At 39.2% G+C, this 13,178-nt stretch overlaps 1 protein-coding gene across 1 annotated transcript; it reads left to right on the top strand.

Moving 5' to 3' along the window:
• The first annotated feature begins 526 nt into the window (after nt 1-526).
• On the top strand, nt 527-5,233 carry klf6a (Kruppel-like factor 6a). The gene is made up of 4 exons (XM_036522556.1): nt 527-878; nt 2,898-3,468; nt 4,411-4,534; nt 5,011-5,233. Exons 1-4 carry the CDS (start codon nt 777-779, stop codon nt 5,060-5,062), a joined length of 849 nt encoding a protein of 282 aa, XP_036378449.1. The 5' UTR covers nt 527-776; the 3' UTR covers nt 5,063-5,233.
• The last annotated feature ends 7,945 nt before the right edge of the window (nt 5,234-13,178 follow it).

Here is a 13,178-nt window from a genome sequence, read left to right as displayed (position 1 = left end):
CACATAATATGATATATTTTGCTTCGCTTAAGACATCTTCTCTCCTGTTTTAATATCTTCTTGGCTCTGGTTGAACAAGCGACACGGACTCCTGTTTTGTTAACGTTAAATGAATCAGCAGTAATTCGTTTTATTTAATGCATTTCCTAGATCGCAGGGTTGACTTCACGAACTAGAAGTTAAACAGTTAACAACGTGCTTCCAAAAAAAGATGAAAAGTTCAGCTAAACTCAGAAGCGCTCTCTTTGGCATCTGACCGCAGAATGAGACCGACGAGTGGCTACATCTACACAAGAAAGTAGCAAGCGCAATGTATATATACTATTCTAAAAATAGAAACTATGCCGTCCAATGGGCATGGCGGAACTTTAAGTCAAATTTACCAATTGAACGCCGAGAAAGGACGATTGCATGTCAGGAGACGCTTATGATTGGTCAAAGGTGATATCATAGGCGCGCGGGCAACCGGGTTCGATATTATTGGTTGACTTTCCAATAGCGTAATGTTGTCACGAGGGGGGAGGTTGGCTGCAAGGTTTGAATAGGGAAGTTTACCGAGAGCAAGTCTTGCAGTTAGTTCAGTGTTTGCAAATAGAGTAGCTACAGAGGAGGACATAGCGGTTCAGGGAACGGGAAGCAAAACAACATTTAATTGCTGTGCAATTGCATGTGCAAGTACACCAAGGTCACTTGCTGTAAAGACTACAAACATTTGAAATCTCTCCAGTCTTTTAATATATTGAAACAGCCTGTAGTTAGTCACATCTGGGATTAAAATGGATGTTCTACCTATGTGCAGCATCTTTCAGGAGCTTCAGATCGTTCATGACACGGGGTACTTTTCAGCTTTGCCATCCCTTGAAGAGTATTGGCAGCAGGTAATAAGTCTTTTTAAACATTTTCACCAACTTGAAACTGGTTTGAACAGTGTTCAAACCAGTGTTAAATCAAATCAACAGATACCAATACCAGTTCGCTTGTTGTTGATAAGTTGTGTACCTGGTACACAAGCTTGCTAGTCGCTTATGATTCACTAACATGTATTTTTGCAAACATTTGCCAACCAGCAAACTCTTGGATACAAAACGTCAGTTTTACTCATTCTAGAACTAGATGCATCTGCTTGGTCTTTGAGCCAACCATCTAGGTGGATGGCTGGCTATCTTTACAACTGTCATTCACTGTCTCCAGCAATCTGATCGCAACAATTCTCGCCATCGATGTATTTTTAGTTAACGCTAAGGGTTTTATCCAGCCATAGAAAATATTAAGTTCAAGTGTTATTTGTTGATGAATGTAACTTCCGAATAACTAAGCAGTAAAATTTCAAAAACAAAACATTAGCTTCCCGTATTCACGTGTGCCATGTGCGATGCTGTATGTGTGTGTGCATATTATATATATATATATATATATAAATATATATATATATATAAATATATACAGCCTGTTAGCTCGGTAACGAGGTCGTGACGCAAGTGTTTCAATTTGCTTTGATTTGTAACTATCTCGCTCGCGCAGAGAAGTGTCAAACTTTGCAGTTGAATGAGACACGGATAGTTCAACAGTAACAATTCATGTTGTGTGAGTTCGCCGAGGCTGATTTAAAAAGCTCTATGTTCAAGAGCCTGCGATCAAAGTGTGACGTGTGTGTGTATTCTCTTCAACCAACTGATTGATGACTAATATCTGCAAAAATAAGATGGGTCTTAATTTAACAGTTTGGTGTTAAACGCAGCTAGAGATTAAAAAGAGCGTAGTGTCAGAGAGCTAACCTGTAAATCTTTACGGACATGCTTGATTTGTATGCATTTTTCCTTCAAAGAGACTGTTGCAGTTGATACGTGATTGAAATGGATCCAAGTAGTTTCCCTCAGGCATTTGTGCTTTGGGCAAGGAGCCAAGTTCTACTGCCATCTCGGACATTTAAATAGCTTCAGAGAAACATTCTGTTACAAAGAATAGCCTTACGAATTCCGGACCTATTATGTTCCAGCGATTGTTTCATTGCAAAAATTATGGCGACGAATTATCAACCGACATACGTAACAGGGGGCATTTTCTTTGAAGGCGCACATTTAGCGTTTGTTGTGCGTGTTCATCGTCATGTTTGTGTACGTATATACAGAGAATATAGTATCGTGTCAACAGTAGTGACCTATGACAGCGTGCTTGGCTAGATGTTAATGTGTCTGGGAAATTTAGGGTAAGTGTGAGGTTAAAAAAAGCTTCTGCTTAGGGAGACTTTCCAGCTGCTCTCGTAAGATATAGGCGTTTTTTTCCAAGCAGAAGGTCTTACAATTAAGGAGTTGCAGTTTGTACACTGAAGACAGAAAATGAATTAAAATTCACTGATTGCTGGACAGAGCGAAGTAAGCGGAACAGTGTTGAGTTGCGTACCATCCTGTATGTAGGGAAACAGCTTTGGCTGAATGAAGCTGAAAGGAAGTTCAGTGGCTTCTTTTCTAAGAAAATGAGTCAGCTCGCAGTATTACGGATCGCAGTGTCGCTATGTGGTGCTTACACGTAGCAGAAGCGTTTAAGTCGACATGGTTTAGTAATGAATACAAGGTTCAGATAATGATCACTCGTCCTCTAAAAAGCTCTGGGCTGCTTGTGCATTTCTAGAATGTAAATTTCTTGACTGTACATGAGTCACTTTTGAGGTGTTGTTGGGTTCGTTCTTTTAAATTTTTAAGGAATTCTGTGGTTTTACATTGGCCAGTCCTTACTGTTATGCCACTTGTATCAGTGGCGTGACTTCACATTATGTCTAATGCTGTGTTACTTTCAGTATTGTGGTGACATCAGGCATTTTATCACAAAATGAAAGTAAGCTTGAATCACGTCATTCACAGTTGGGTTTTGCTTTTGTTTTCTTTTTTTGCATGTGTCAGACATGCCTGGAGCTGGAGAGGTATCTTCAGAGCGAGCCATATGTCTCTGCCCCCGATATCAAGTTCGACAGCCAGGAGGACCTGTGGAGCAAACTCATCTTGGCCTGTGGGGACAAAGGGGTGACTGATCCAAAGATCCCTTATATAAAGGAGGAGGACAATCAGGATAGCCAAATTTTGGAGACCAACAGCGTGAACTCTGACGCCAGCAGCGAGGCCTCGGACAGTTCCGAGGAGCTCTCCCCAACGCACAGCTTTACCTCCAACCCCCTGAACGGCGTCTTGGTCGGCTCTGGCCACTTGAGCTCTTCGGTCATCAGCACTCCGCCGTCCTCCCCGGAGATCGGCTCGGATTCCTCCGTCCCTCAGGTGTGGGGCGGCGTACAGGCGGAATTGCACTTGCCAGGCAAAATCAGAGGCGGCGGCGGAAAGACCGCCGACAAGACGGGCCTCGCTGGCGGGGACGCCTCACCTGACGGGAGGAGACGTGTGCACAGGTGTCATTTCAACGGATGCCGGAAGGTTTACACGAAAAGCTCCCACTTAAAAGCACACCAGCGCACTCATACAGGTGAGTGGGTCATTTCCACGCATGGCTGAACACCACTGGGATTACCCCTATGTTTTTGTTGTCATAACATTGCATAAGTCTTGGGAAAATGGCCAGAGCAACCAGTGATGACATCACGTGTGCTTCAGGAGCTTGACTGTAATCAGAAGACACCCCTAGCGTTAAATAACACATCAAGGTCTTTTGTTTTTCTTTTTCTGTCTTTTTGATGTCAGTATACGTATTGTCATGCTGGCTATTTTTAAATTTTAAATCATCCTTTTCAAGTGTAATGTCCAGACTGACTTCTGACTGGTAGAAGTAAGTGTAGTGAAGTCATCACCGTTCTTTGAATATTTATTTTGCATGACCGAATACCTAAGATGTTACCTAATCTACTTGGAATTTGCCATGGAGTGTGGGGGGGGGGAGCAAGAGTGTCTCATTTGGATGACGGGGGACACGGTTCAGCAAAACAGATTGAATTTCTCCATGGGAAAGAAAAGCTGTGGAATGAGAATTGAAATGGCCGCGTCAGTCAAACATTTTAGATTAATTGTATGAATTGTGTGAAAAGCCTTCACTGTGAACTTTGACCCCTGCCAGTCTGTTTACATCTGCACCAGGCATTAGAGGATTTTCTGCATTCCGCGCATTCCTTGTAATTACGAAGCAAACTCCGTAACACGTTAATGGAATTTGGACTCCACATTATCGTCACTTGCTCTATAATTTAACTCCTTTCCAGACTGGCCTAATGCGTGAGACAAAGTCTATGTACTAAGTAATGCCCTGAATATAAAAAAGGCAATTTTTATTATTTTTTTAAAATCAATTCAAGAGGACATGATTTGGTAACGGCTGACATAGGGGTTTCACAAAATGAGACCGTCTTGTAAAATGTGCTGTTATTTCTTGTTTTCTTGGTAGTGCTTAATGTTTTGTAATTTCCTTTCATTTCAGGTGAAAAGCCGTACAGGTGTTCATGGGAAGGCTGTGAGTGGCGTTTTGCAAGAAGTGATGAGTTAACCCGACACTTCAGGAAGCACACGGGGGCAAAGCCATTTAAATGCAGTCACTGTGACAGGTATGCCCAATTCACTGTCTTTAATATGCACTCTCATACACTTAACTCCGTTATCCACTGTCTGTCTCTGTTTGAGTTCTGCAACATTTGAATTGTGTGGTTCATTTTAATACAATGCATATTCATGAGGGCTCTGCATTGATACCGTAGCTTCAACACGGATACAACAAATGTCGTTTTCAGCGTTATACTTCTGTTTCTGTTAAACTTTTCTTTCAACTAAGCATTGATTGTAGTCATTTTAGGACTATGCCGTGTTAAGCCATTGAAAAGATAGTGGAGGCTTAATTGATCTGGAGAATTTTAACATACTGAAAACTATTTTGATGGGCATTTGAGGAGTCCAGGGTCATTCTGTAATTCATCACAGAAGAATATTATGCATGTACAGTATCAGTGCATGTGCTGTACCTCCAAGTTCTTGTCACTTACCTTTCTCTCTCTGTCGCTCTCTACCCTACTACCTGTCTCTCCAGGTGTTTCTCCCGGTCTGACCATTTGGCTCTGCATATGAAGAGACACCTCTAAGGGGCCAGGAAACGGTAAAGGGGAAATTGTGTCTCCTGCCCAGCTTCAAGGTTGACCTGCCCTGAAAGAAGGGGAGAGTGGCCCCCAGCCAAAGCATGCCATTTTGCACCATCCCCAGTGCCTGCAGGACCTCTTGGAGAAGCTGTTCTGAAGGTTGATGAAACAAAAAAACAAACAAAAAAAGACAAAAAAAAAGACATGTGCGAGAGCGGAGAAGTGTGAGGGGCGAAAATGTCTAGAGGAAAAAAAAAAAGAGAGAAAGGAAAATGTGTGTGTATGGTGCATGATGTTCTTGGACACTTCCGCTGGTTCTGAACCTGTCTGGCCTCCGAGACGTCTTTGCAAGCGAGCATGCGCTCTGAGAATGCTTGACTGGGTGGGCTTCCTTGTTGTGCGAAGAGGTACCGGTGGTGCTTTGGGCTGAGTGGTTGGCGAGGAACAAGGTCTGTGTTTGTTCCCTTGTGGTCGTGAGTAGCGCTGTGAGAGAGAGAAAAAAAAAATGAGTCTGCGTGTTGGTGAGTGCAGCAGCGAGTCTGGACTTGGGGGAGGAACGGGGAGAGAGGAGGAGGATGTTGTCAGGCACCTCCTGGGGAAAGGGGGGGGTGGTGGGGAGAGGGGAGGGGGGGGGGGGCGAGATTGAAGGCCTAACTTCTGACTCAGATGGAGTTGGCAGCCCCCATCCAGAGAGGCGGAACCCCCGTTCCTGAATGAGAGGGGCTTTTTTGGTGTTTGGTGCAGCTACTAAATGTGCAATGTGTTACGTGGCCTGTGTCACAGGTTGCAAAGCTCATTCGTAGTCCATTGTATAAGCTGTGTGCTTAGAGATATAACACAACTATAACTTCAGTATAATAGACCGGTGTTGCATGGTTCTAGGGTTTGTACACTTCCTGTTGTTTGTAATCAGGACTGCAAATAGATTCCAATAAAGTGCAGCTACACACAATGGGTAATTGTTACAATATTGTACATAAAGCCTTGAGTATTTTTTTCTTTTCAGTTTTGGGTTGGAGAAACCACTATTGCTTAGCAGCTGATTTGCTCATGAAACAATTTTCTTTCACTTATTTATGCCTTAGAGACTAATTTCTATTTTCTGTTTTTTTTTTTCTTCTTTTCTACCTGTTGATGCACTGTTGACCTTAATGGTGCCTTATGCAAGTGACCTTGTCCTGTGGAACAGATGAGATCACTCCTTAGGAGGTCACATTTAATGGTATGGGTGATTTGAAAAGCTTTATTAAGGCTCTATTTCACATGAACTTGCACCTTTCCTTGTGTGTAGAAATGCTTATCAGGCTCCGTAGCTTTCAAATATATTGTTTAGTTTCGGATATTAGAATGGACTTTTTGTTAGATTGCATCGTATTATGTTATGACACCTAAGAAACTTGGAACTTTAGGTGAATATCAAATTTTAAGTTCAAGATAAAGACAAATCTGAAAAATTATGTACAGCACTTAATACAGTTTAAATGTATTTACTACTGTGTAGTATGTACTGTTATATAAGTTGTTTTATACAATATGTGTTAAGGAAATGTTTTTAGTTCAAAGGTACCAAATCCTGAAAAGGCTAGAAATGTGGTGTTGTTTAATTGTGAGGGAGATAACAGAGTTGCCATGACAATGCCTAGGCATTTTGTTTAAAAGCCAAGGCCTGTATTCCCTGCAACCAAGACTGAGGGAAAAAAAAAAAAAAACTAAAGATTTATTGCATTGAGCAGGCTACAGCTGGACAGGCTCTGCCATGTACTGCACATCTTTAATGAATTGCTAAAGGCTTTGCTGGCATAGAATCTGTTACAGACTGCTGACTCTGGATGCTGGTTATTGACCTGTCTGGAGCGCGTTGTTTTAGGCCAGCTATTATGAAAATGGCAAACAGGATTCCAGAAAGATAAAGAACTGCCCTTTGAACTGATTCGGTATAAGTTTCCAATATGGCGTTGAAAAAAACATGTACAACTGACCCAGTGTCTTATCTGTGTATATTGTAAACGTGAAATAATTTGTAAAGATGTCTATAATTTTGCAGGGTAAGGGACCAAAAAACAACTTGTTATGTGTAAATTATCTAAAGATGATTAATGGTTATACTTTTTTTAGGTTAGATCAGAGACAGAAACTAATTAGGTTCGGTGTGTGAATGCCCGCAACAAATCTGAAAAATCTTTTATTCATTTTCAGGAACTTTCCATGCTTTGTTGAAAAAGGAAGTTGACATTGCTAACTCATTGGCAGCAAGCATAGTGTTGCACAGAAATTATTACAGATCAATTGCTAAAGGGGTGGGGGGGGGGTAAGAGCAAACTTGAAGCAGCTTGCTGCAATCAATCTAACGCAAGGGTCTGGCGCTGGCAAATCTTTCTTTGAAACAGCAGCCAATAACATTCAGGTGATAATCGAGCCTTAATGAAGCCTTATGTTTGCTTGCAATTTAACCAACAAACGTTTTTATTACTGATTCTCATTCTTTCAAAATTCCCTGTTGTCTAAAGTATCTTTGTAAAAAAAAAAAAAAAAAAAAGAAAGAAAGAAAAAAATTTGTAAGATTTTGTTTGTTTTTGTTTTTGTTTTTTCTCTTTTTTTGCTTTACAAAATTTTATTTGAAATTGCTTTGCAAAATTGTTATATTTCTGTATGAATGTATTTTTTATTGGAATAACAAGAAATTCTTATCAGACTTTGTTTTGGCTTGGTTTTTCTTGCCCTCTCTTGATCTGGAAAAGAATTTGCAATTGATTCTCACTGACACAAGTGAAACCTCAGCCTGCACTCCCATAATCTGTAGGTTCTTACTCAGGTTTCCCTAACACTAATCAATGTAATGTATTCATATTTGCTTACACAATTTGAAGGGGAAATGGGTATTGTTGCTTCGTATTGGTAATTGGGGGAAATTGGTTTAGAACATTATCGAATTTATATTCGCCAATAAAAACAAAGGCGTCAGTTTGTATAATGGTGAGATTCTAATGCTCCTCAGCTAATCTCAAACACTGCTTGAGCGATTAAATCATAAGAGGTTTGCTAGAAGGTTGGACTCTTGCCTTGAGATTATTACATAACTTGTACTGTAAACATTCTTCAATTCTAGACAATTAAGCAGCTTTGCTTTATAGGATGTTGGAAGAATAATAATGAAAAAGTAGATCGATATATCTAAATCACTTTCATGCATATAGTTTTCATGGGCTAAATTAACCTCTTAACCTCTCCCCAAGCAATATAAAAATAATAAAAAAGACCAGTTTTTGTGTTATATCTAATGGTTCCTTTCACAGTACTGTTTATTGTAGGCATGATTTTTGAAGTCTCACAGAAAAGGAATTCACACCCTCAGATGAACAGGTTGCTAAAATGGGAAATCTGACCCACCTAATCTGTGGGAGTGTGCAATGCTTTCCCAGGCTTTGGCTGCTGCCCCAGACATTCAGAAACAGTCAGTGTTCTGGTTTGTTCTCACCACCGCTATTACGCTAAGCAGTTTAATTCTGTGAAAGCTGTAATCTATTTCTATCCTTGATTGCCTGTCACATTCAGTTAGAATTGTGTTTTATACGTTTCTAGATAAGTGCAGATATAAAATAGCATTTCATAGCAAAGCTGTCAGGTAGCTTGGGCTTATTATTGTTAATATGTAATTGCCATGCTGTGCAGAGTCACCAAGAATATATCTGTTTATATATCTGCTAACAAATTTAATAACAGATATGGGAGTGAGATACATGTTCAAAGTAATTAAAAGTTTTTTGGTAGGTTCCCTAGTTGAAGTGTATACTAATTGACTTATAATGTGGTATGTTTTTTATATTGATCCTGTGTTCTGAATCCCCCATCCTCTTTTAGACAGTTCGTCAACGGTTCCTCCCCTAGGTAACAGTGTCACCTTGCACCACTAAAAGGTGGAAATGTCAGGCTTATAACACCCCCCACAGGACCATGAAAGGGAAGAAAAACGTAGAAAAAAAATAATAGAAATAATTCAGTCATGCTCACAGCACCACCACCTACTGAGACTTTAGTACCTGGTATGTAGGGAAAATCCTCTACACTTCAGATCTTTATACACAGCACCCTAACTGTACATTCCCATTCGATTATGATCAAATGGTTGGTGGAACCATTCAGACAATAAAATGCACATACATGGGAATAAAAATGTGATGGAGAAGAAATTTAACTTCACATCTACCACATATCATACATACATAAATCGTGTTTTCTCTGTTTCTCCACTTAGCACTCCAAATGCTATGTTTTACTCTAAGAAAGAAAGATTTAATACTTGCTGGAGACATGTTCTTCTACCTCTTCTTGTGAACCAATGTAACTTGGCCTAGTCAACATGTTTTCCCTGAGCATCTTTTTTGGGATGATTTGAACAAACCCCATATACTGTGTTGTTGCTTGAAACGCAAATTTAAAAATAAAAGAACATGTCAAACCAACAGCAAATGGAACAAAAGGGGGGGGGGGGGTGAGACAACTCTGAAATCAGATCCGCTACATGGCGTCAGACCCCTTGCTTTTTTGAAATGTAATAGATGATTGACAGCATGCACAGTATTGCACCTGAAATACCCCACAGAATGAATTGAAAAGGAAGGACATGAGGATCAGGTGCAGAACCTCTGCTGTCAATGGGGCCACTATGGCTCTGCTGTGGGGACAGGCTTTTGATCAAAATCGCACTCATTATAAAACTCTGCTAATCTGTTTAAAGTATTACTTCAAACTGAGACACTATAGCTAATTTGCATGTCTTAATTAGTTTGTCAAAAAATAACAGTAAGATCTAAGACTAGAAATTAAAGAAAAAAAGATCTGTGAGATTTAGACAGATTTAGTTTTAGACAATTGGATTCAATTGAATCCTGACAAATAATAATGGTTTTATGCCTGGTGTTCAGATAAAGGCTCTCAGAGAAGTCTTTCCCAATAGGAACTGCCTTTGAAAGATGTGTGGGAAATGTGAGTTGAAAAGTTAAGCCAGTGAGGCTGGAGAGAGGGCAGCTGCCTTCGCTGACATGATGTCGCTCTACTTGACCTTGTCAGTGAGTCCGGGTGATCACCTGAGCATGTCTGCTGTCTTTTATGCAAAGCTTGGGGTGACATCACCTGTGTGATCCCTGGCCGGCTGTTGAGGACTGGCAGTCAAAGGGCAGAACACTGTGAGGTGTATTCAAAAGAGATATCAGCATAATTGTGATGCACTCTGTATTGTTTTCCCAAGTGTGCTTATATGTTGAAATGTAAGTTTGTAGCTAAAAGGTACGAAGACACTTCATTTCAACCCTTCCCTTCCTACAGTCGCAATAAACATTGTGCGTGTGTGTGTACTATATGCGATTAATGTTTAAGACAAATCTCAATAGATTATGAAAGAAAAACACATGGAGAGAACTTTTGGCAAATGTAAAGGTATGAGTAAAATGTAAATGTAAAGAGTATTTAATAGTATTATTATTACATATTATTATGTATTAAGATACTATTTTTGATACTAAGAATTCCCATTTAGAGATTTTTTTTTTTATTTTAATGTCATTGAACCATTTTTTTTTGTACAATTGTGACACCGCAGATGCTCAGTGTGTATAAGAGAAAGGAAGATCGGTCATCTATTTTGATTAGGGTTTGGAGAGATAAGCCACTTATTAGAATATCAATAATCATAGCTTATGAAGCTAAAATTATATTATTTTTACATCAATAATCAGAGCTTATTCTAACAGGGTGAAACTTTTAAAATTTAGTCATTTTGTCTGGGAATTAAACTGTTCTAGTACATAACATTCTATTATTAAATCACTTGGCATTATTGCAGTTGTGATTATCTGATTATCTTACATTTCCATTTTGCTTTAGAGTATTTAAGTATCATTACAACCGAATGTTTGTTTAGAAACAGACAACCCCTCAAATGGCTTTCTTCAAACTTTCAATTTTAAGGGAACTGTGGATATAATTTTCTTAGTAATACCAAAAACACATTATTATTATTATTATTATTATTATTATTGTTATTATTATTATTATCAGTTGTAGTAGTAATAGTAGTAGAGGTAGTAGTATCGGTATTACTATTAGCATTGTTAGTACTATTATACATACTGTTTAATAAGAACACATAGGATAGAGGACACTGAGACATGTCATAGCATTCCAGCTCTGTTTAAACATTAAACAGGACCAGATTAATCCAGTGGTGCCTCCATGCATAGTCCCATCAGGATAAAAACAAGATCATGTATCTCAGAGCTGAGACTGAGGGAATCAAACCTGCTGTATAATAGTGAGAAATCTCCTCTTCTTGTCAACTGTTGGAGTGACTGATGAAAATGGTGTAGATGACTGGCTAGGATTGTGGCTGTAGGTGCATCTGTCTGACTTGGATCTCTTTCTCTTTTCACTTTGATTAGATTGTTGTGTTACATTCATTTGTTTAATTTTTTTACTCTGGGTATTGCAAAGTTAGTGTGTGTATGTTTGTATGTGCCTGGGTGCATATGTTTGACTGCACAAATATGTTTTTGATATTACTGCAATGAAAGACTTTAAATTTTAGCTTTTTAATCCATAGATATATACCTTTCTTCTGGAAAAAAATGTAATACACACATATGCACATACAGATTCTTAATGCATATTCCCTCCATTCTTCAAACAGAAGTGGACTCGAACAGAATGAAGGCTGGATGGGCTCACATCTCCTGAAAATGGATCCAATGCCCCTGAAGACAAAATAAGGCCCTACATGTCCATGTCAAAGATCACAATACCTAAAAAAAATTCTACCCTATCTTTTCTCTAGGTTAACCCGACACAGCTGCATTAATCACCATGACAACTACCTTCTCTCCGCTTGTTAGACCCAGTGGAGAGATAGTTTTAGCCATGCATATTCTAATTTCACACTCTGTGAATATTGCCATCCTGTACTTACAGTGCCATCTATTCTAATTTGCCATGTCTCCACAATGCTTTAAACTTGCAAAGATGGAAATACTCTGTTTGGATTATGGTTCCCCCATACCACTCTTTTCCATTCTTTCAGTCTGTTCCCGTCATAGCCAAGAAGAGCCCTGTCAGGGTGAATTATGCAGGGATTCAGAGCAATGGTCTGAGATCTAATTGTCGGAATGTGGAGATGTGAAATATGCAGGATGCATTACCAGGCGGTATGGAATATTCCGAACATTCCGTCCAATTGATTTACGCTCAGAGGAAGTTATAGAAATGACAGCACTGCAGACACCTACCAGCTGCCTGATACTGTATTTTTAATCAACCAAGACGTTCATGTTGAGTTAATGTTCCGGGCAAGTTAATTGGACATGGGCTGATCTACTGACCATGTTTTAACAATATAACTATGTTATGGTTACAGTATTATAATATCCAGTAGCAGTGTAGCATAATGGTTAAGGGTAAGATGTTTGTTGCTTTGAATCCCAGATGGGATGCTACTGTTGTACCCTTGAGCAGAGTATTGTCCTGCTTCAGTATATACCCAACTGTGTAAATGGATAACATGAATATACAGGATAGGCAAGTCATTGAGGGCATCTACCTAGCAAATCTAGAACAATATAACAGTAAGTGAGTGCTATGTTCTTTCAAAAAGGAGCACTTGCTTACAACCAATGAGTCACTCAAAGAAAAAAGGTCCAGTACTGTTAGATTGAATATGGGTCTTAATTAACCATGCATTTCGCAGTAATAACCTCAAGGCAGAAAAAAACATGATGTAGAATATAGCTGTGCAATATGCATTTTCATTACATTGTGTATATAAATATATTCCTTCCCATACTCCGTTTAAGGTTATTTCATATTGTTTATTGTTAACTCAGAATTAGGTGGATGAACATTCCTCCGCATAACATGTACCAAGTGCTATCCTTACTCTTATCTCAGGTCAAAATAACATCAGATAATTATTTACACACCTGATACTTTTGCTAATTAATTGCTGAGTGGAATGTCAACATGCAGAAGGATCAAAGGAGGAATGTCAAAGCTGAGACTTTTTCGATCTTTTCAAAATATCACGTCACATCAAGTGCATTACAATGCATTTTGCATATGCTGTTACACACTGTACTAC

This window comes from Megalops cyprinoides, chromosome 2 (genome assembly GCF_013368585.1).
Source record: "Megalops cyprinoides isolate fMegCyp1 chromosome 2, fMegCyp1.pri, whole genome shotgun sequence".
In the NCBI taxonomy this organism is placed as follows: Eukaryota; Metazoa; Chordata; class Actinopteri; order Elopiformes; family Megalopidae; genus Megalops; species Megalops cyprinoides.
The sequence above is the reverse complement of the archived record's forward strand: the minus strand, read 5'-3'. Positions and strand labels throughout refer to the sequence as shown.